Source organism: Clupea harengus, chromosome 1 (assembly GCF_900700415.2).
Source record: "Clupea harengus chromosome 1, Ch_v2.0.2, whole genome shotgun sequence".
Lineage (NCBI taxonomy): Eukaryota > Metazoa > Chordata > Actinopteri > Clupeiformes > Clupeidae > Clupea > Clupea harengus.
In genome coordinates this window covers 33,064,392-33,070,795 of record NC_045152.1, presented here as the reverse complement: position 1 = coordinate 33,070,795, position 6,404 = coordinate 33,064,392, and the positions used below count along the sequence as shown (strand labels likewise).

General features: G+C 40.1%; 1 protein-coding gene across 1 annotated transcript; it reads left to right on the top strand.

The window, feature by feature from the left end:
* Positions 1 to 358: 358 nt before the first annotated feature.
* pick1 (protein interacting with prkca 1) lies at positions 359 to 5,690 on the top strand. The gene is made up of 11 exons (XM_031585374.2): positions 359 to 503; positions 1,035 to 1,106; positions 1,948 to 2,059; positions 2,277 to 2,405; positions 2,650 to 2,716; positions 2,965 to 3,054; positions 3,443 to 3,496; positions 4,109 to 4,171; positions 4,521 to 4,654; positions 5,008 to 5,100; positions 5,425 to 5,690. The coding sequence occupies exons 2-11, from the start codon at positions 1,066 to 1,068 to the stop codon at positions 5,524 to 5,526; spliced, it is 885 nt and encodes a 294-aa protein (XP_031441234.1). The 5' UTR covers positions 359 to 503; positions 1,035 to 1,065; the 3' UTR covers positions 5,527 to 5,690.
* The last annotated feature ends 714 nt before the right edge of the window (positions 5,691 to 6,404 follow it).

Here is a 6,404-nt window from a genome sequence, read left to right as displayed (position 1 = left end):
ATTGGGATAGATACAGTATGTAGGCTACTTGGTCTACAAGGGTCTGGTCAGTTTGGCAAATTTCATAGGGATTTGTGATACAGTCCCTCAACAATGGAAAAAAAATTGTGACAGATCTTGATTTTTTCCCCCTGCAAAATGTTAAATATCCACTGCTCAAAAAGTATTAAATATATGCAAATAATATTTTGCTACTATGTTCCAAGCTGCTGTGTACCCATCCCAATTCTTAACATGATACAAGAGACTTATGTTAAAGTCCTATAAAACAGTAATGTAATAACTTATGTTTGTAATTTGATATCGGTGCATATCTGAGACAGATATATCGGCTGTTTCCTGTATTGTCGGAAATGACGACACATATTAAACAAGTACCAGCAGCTCATTGCTGTAGTACGGGGTAAACTCGGCTAGTGAAATTCGCCAGTTACGAAGCATATCATACGATTTCATATGAAGACAGCACATCTAAACGTACATTGCTGAGTCGACCAGTCAAGGTACCCAAGGGTTTCTTCCCTGTTTTGTAATGTTTGTTTGTTGGCTAGCTAGCTAACGTTAGCTGAAAACAGTTTATTTAGCCTGTCCACCTGTCACCTCGATGCCTGCAAATACATTAATGATACATGTAATTTTTGTAAAGTTTAGACTTGAATGCTGACCATGTATATGTCATTTCCCCAGTAATTAGCTAGTATTAGTCCCCTGAAGTGTTTCACACTCTAGCGGTTTTAATGTGCTTGCAAGGAAACTAAGCATATTGTCTACTATTGTAGCCTACTGGTGAGCTAACATTAGCGAGCTAAAATCATTGACTGCCAGTTTGCTGTTTTGTTCATGATTTTGTCAACACGGTAAATGGTAATATTAAATTGTTAGTTAGACCGTTGGAATGATGGTCTGAATGAATAACGAACTAATTACTCCGTTAACTTTGTACAAATATCTTCTCTGGCAACAACACTATGTGGGCACTATTGGTGGTTTTAATGTTTATTATTCGAATTCACGAAATGTTATATTTATAATAGGTCGAATTCGCAAAAACGTCTGAGGTCTAGAATGTTTACAGACATGGACTACGAGCTGGAAGAGGATAAACTGTGAGTGATGTTTTATTCTGTCCTCCCCTCTGGTAGACGCTACAGATCACTGTTCGCAAAAACCTCCAGACACAAAAACAGTTTCTTCCCCCTCGCCGTCTCACTACTGAACAACTAACCCACTGTAGCATATATATTTATATTTATATATTTATCCCTGCACTTCTCGCACTCTCCACTTCTTCTTTGCACTACTGTGGTGCAACATTTCACAGCTACTGTATATAGCCATTACGCCTTGTACATACTTTCTTAAACTCCTTAGTCCATTGCACTGTTGCACTGTTATGTTTGTATTGTATTGTATTGTATTGTATTGTATTGTATTGTGTTGTATATTTTGTGTAAGCACACTGAGAGTCACTTTACCAAGTCAAATTCCTTGTTTGTGCAAACTTACTTGGCCAATAAAACCTGATTCTGATTCTGATTCGGGTTATGGAGTAGTATGAGTCGCTCATTGAAGACCAATTGCAATGTGGCCTTTCTTGTATTTGTATACTGTGGTATGAAGTGGCAATGCACGTAACATATTAATACAGAAATTAATGGTAGTTATCATCTGCTGTTTTTTTTTCCTACACAATAAGGAAACGTATCAAAATGTTGAACAGACAAGTAACATTACATATTTATTCTAGAAATAGTGTGTGCTGTACCTCACTTAGGGGTCAAGAATGCATTACTAACATTATTATGCTTATGTTAATTCATTTTTATTTTATTGTATTATTATAGTTAGTTTTTAATATGTTGGCACTCTGAGATTCTTTTGAATGAAGAGTGCATTACAAATAAAATAAATTATTATTATTATTAACATCTGATTTTTCTGACAAAGTGGGATTCCAACGGTCCCTGGAACGGTGACTCTGCAGAAAGACTCGGGGAACCTGATCGGGATCAGCATCGGAGGGGGTGCTCAGTACTGCCCCTGTCTCTACATTGTACAGGTAATGGATCAAGAAGACTAGACACGTTTAAGCCCTTGCCAATCAAGACATTTTACTTTTCAAGTTTGTGTTTTCTACCTAGATTGGAAGGCATTCATTTTTAAACATGTCTGCTTTTGTGCAGAAATGATTATGAAATTTCATGATTGCTAATGTATTTTTTAAGTGTTCACAATGGATGTTTTTCTTTTTTTTTTAATCCCTCCTATATTCTCAGGTCTTTGACAATACCCCTGCGGCATTGGACGGAACACTAGCTGCTGGCGATGAGATCACTGGAGTCAACAGTAAAACCGTTAAGGGAAAGACCAAAGTGGAGGTGGCCAAAATGATCCAGGTTGTGCAGGTACTGTACATAATATATAATAATTTATAATAATAATTAATACTTAAGGTGACACAGAGATACTACAAAAACCAAAGATTCTAACAACTCCACCCATCTTTGATCATTATTACTATGACAGTAGTCATAAAAAAAGCTTGTTAAAACATGATTTATTGTCTGTAAAATTGAAAAAGGTTCTAGACCAAAATGATATTGTTTGTATCTTATACTTTTTTTTTCTGTTTCTATGTATTTTTTTCAGGGTCAGGTCACAATTCACTATAATAAGCTACAAGCAGATCCGAAGCAGGGGAAGTCTCTCGATATAGGTAGGTTCACCTTCCTTATAATAATTAATATAAATAAATAATAATAATAATTAAGACCTTTGTCAGGTTTCTTATAGCGGGCGTGCGGGAGTTGAGCACTATAGCCAAATCTTGACCTGTTTTCCTCCTGAACACCAATGATGTAGTTTAACATAATGATTGTAATTGTGATTATGCTCTATTGGCTGTTTTGTGTGTGTGTGTGTGTGTGTGTGTGTGTGTGTGTTTTGTGTGTGTAAATTCATTAGTGTTGAAGAAGGTGAAACATCGTCTCGTGGAGAACATGAGCTCGGGGACCGCAGATGCCCTCGGCCTCAGCAGAGCGATCCTGTGCAATGGTGAACATTTCACATTTAGTCATTTAGCAGACGCTTTTATCCAAAGCGACTTACATATGTGCGACTTACAAATGTATACACATTTTACATTTACACTGATGGCACACTGCACATCAGGAGCAATTAGGGGTTCAGTGTCTTGCTCAAGGACGCTTCGACAGGGAATCGAACTAGCAACCTTCTGATTACTAAACGACTTCTTTACCTCCTGTACTACTGCCGCCCCCTGAGAACCCACTAGTGTTGGCAGTGCCTCGACCGCAGGCCCTGTTTCATACTGATATCTTGTGGATGTTTTCTTGTAAAACGAGTGTTAATGCCCCAGGTATTTAGTTTAACTGCTTTTTTTAGAAAAGAGAAGTCTCAAATGTGTTTGGGGTTCTTGCAGACGGACTGGTGAGGAGGCTGGAGGAGCTCGAGAAAACTGCTGAGCTTTATAAAGGTAAGAACGCAGTCCTAACCATAGTTCTATATAAAGGCTAGATGTCTTACGGTGGAGTCTAGAACGTCCGCACATGGCGGCCATCTTGCGACGGTAAGCTCGCTCACCCATAACATTGTGTTGGTAGTGGTATGTACATCTTAAATAACCATAACTTGCTCAATTTTCAACCGATTTTTAAACGGTTCGGTTTGTTATAAACGTCAGAGATGTAGTTATGACACTGCATACTTATGAATAATTATGTTATTTTCTAAAAAAAATATCCAGAATTATAACCACGTTAATAACGTTTCTAAGAGACCAAACCATTTGTAAATGCGTTGAAAATTGAGCAAGTTATGGTTATTTTAAAAAGTACATACCACTACCAACACAATGTTATGGGTGAGCGAGCTGACCTGTGGCAAGATGGCCGCCATGTGCGGACGTTCGACTCCGTTGGCCGGGCAACCCGGATGAGACATCTAGCCTTTATATATATATATATATATATATATATATATATCTATGGTCCTAACGGTCAGTGTGGATTTGAGCTATGAACCAGCGGTTGGCTCTTAAGGTGTCTGATCAGTGTCCTCCTCCCTGTTGTCTCATTCCTCTGCGCAGGACTGATGGAGCACACCAAGCGGCTGCTCAGAGCCTTCTTCGAGCTCTCGCAGACTCACAGAGGTAAGGGTTTTATTGGGTGGGTTTAGTGAAGTGAAGATTCACACCACACCTCTACTCTTGACCAATAGGCTGGCTGAACCAGGCCAGTAGCTCAATCATTAGCCCCTCTTATACTGTGGGCCTTCAGCTCAGGAACTGTGTCTAGGGCTACAAGCAGCAGGTTGAGCCCACAGGGTAGATGGGGCTGACGGAAGTCAAAATACACAAATGTCAGCATGTAACATCTGGGCCCTTGAACAACAGGACCACCGTGTAACTAACATCATCGTCATATGATTGTTCTGATTCTCATCGTCATATGATTGTTTTGATTCTCATCTGTCGTCTGTTCTGGACTTCTGGACCTCAGCCTTCGGCGACGTCTTCTCTGTGATCGGTGTGCGGGAGCCCCAGGCCGCAGCCAGCGAGGCCTTCGTGAAGTTTGCCGAGGCTCACCGCAACATCGAGAAATACGGCATCCAGTTGTTGAAGACCATTAAACCGGTTAGGAAATAAATGTCACACTCTTGAATCCACAAACTCTTTTATGTCTTGCTATATATTTTGGAAACACAGCTAAGAGTTCTCTACGTTTTAGAAAACACGAATGCCAGTTAACTTGTTAGAAAAGTATTATCCTGAATTTTTATGCTGTATTATTTAAATCATTTTAAGTAAACTTTCAAACGAAGAATTTCGGATCACAGACTTTTGTTTCTGAACTTTGCTGTCGAGTAAAGAACTTTAAGGTCCTAAGCTAATGGGCTAAGCTAGGCTGCACCCATATCCAAGTAAGATTTCTCTACATTTTAGAAAACAGCACTGAATTTGGATCCTCTTCTCTTTTTTTCATTCAGATGCTTCATGATTTGAACACTTACCTGCACAAGGCCATCCCCGACACTAAGCTCACCATTCGCAAGTACCTGGACGTCAAATTTGAATACCTGGTAAGAAGCAGCACAAAGCGCACTAAATATAACTCGCCACATTACTTTTATCAGTTTGTTATTAGGCACTGCATTGGTTTACAGATCTGATAAAAGGCATAATCTGTATATCAAAGGGAAATTGTGATTGTAATTTCTCCTGCTCTTGTATCTCAGCTTACATTTTACATTTAGTCATTTAGCAATTAGGGGTTCAGTGTCTTGCTCAAGGACGCTTCGACAGGGAATCGAACTAGCAACCTTCTGATTACTAAACGACTTCTCTACCTCCTGTACCACTGTCAGCTACTTGTGTACTGATAAACTCTTATGTTCCTTCCCCAGTCCTATTGCTTGAAGGTGAAGGAGATGGATGATGAGGAGTACAGCTGTATTGTAAGCATTTCCTCCTCTTTTATTCTCAATGTATTGTACTCAAGTTGGTGATGCTGTAGAGTAGCGCCGACCACATCAGGGTCATTGATTGAACTGCAGTGGAGCGTTCGAACACAACACAGTACAGTACGGTTAATCACTGCACTGTGAAACATTAACATGTGTTACGAGCCAGCTCAAGGCACGAAACAAGAAGGGGAGGCCACGCAGAATTTAGGATAATGATAATAATAATAATATATTTATTAATGATTTTACAAGTTTATATAGTTATCTAATAATTATAGCAAACGTGTGGTGAAGATCAGTGTTGTGGAGAGAAACAAAAGATGTACTGTAAAGTCAATTAACTGGTAATATAAACAAACGACGACGATAATCCAAAACCAACGACAACGACAATCCCAAATCCAATTCACTATCCAAATCCAACGATAACCAAAATCCAACGACCAATCCAACGCTCTCCCGACTGCCATCTGAGCAGGGCTTTTGTAGCCCAGCCAATCACCTGGATCCAATTACCTGTTGTAACGACAGATAGAGAACAGGCATGCAAATCTCATGGGGCGGGGCCTAGACCCGCCAGGGTCGTAACACATGTCTCGTTCTTATTGCCATCAACTATATGTGTAAAACTAAGTCTCTCTCTCTCTCTCTCTCTCTCACTCACTCACTCACTCTCTGTCTCTCTCCCTCTCCCTCTCCCTCCCTCTCTCTCTCTCTCTCTCTCTCTCTCTCTCCCCCTCTCCCTCTCCCTCTCCCTCTCTCTCTCTCTCTTTCTTCTCTCTTCTCTCTCTCTCTCTCTCTCTCTCTCTCTCTCTCTCTCTCTCTCTCCCCTCCCCTCCCCTCTCCTCTCTCTCTCTCTCTCTCTCTCTCTCTCTCTCTCCCTCTCTCTGTCTCTCTCTCTCTCTCTCACTCACTCTCTC

Bases quoted from the DNA above. Each gene is read 5' to 3' on its own strand.
- pick1 (XM_031585374.2), top strand. From the start codon at position 1,066: ATGTTTACAGACATGGACTACGAGCTGGAAGAGGATAAACT. The intron at 2,060-2,276 runs GTAATGGATCAA...CTATATTCTCAG, and splicing joins CCTGTCTCTACATTGTACAG to GTCTTTGACAATACCCCTGC. The intron at 5,101-5,424 runs GTAAGAAGCAGC...TTCCTTCCCCAG, and splicing joins ACGTCAAATTTGAATACCTG to TCCTATTGCTTGAAGGTGAA.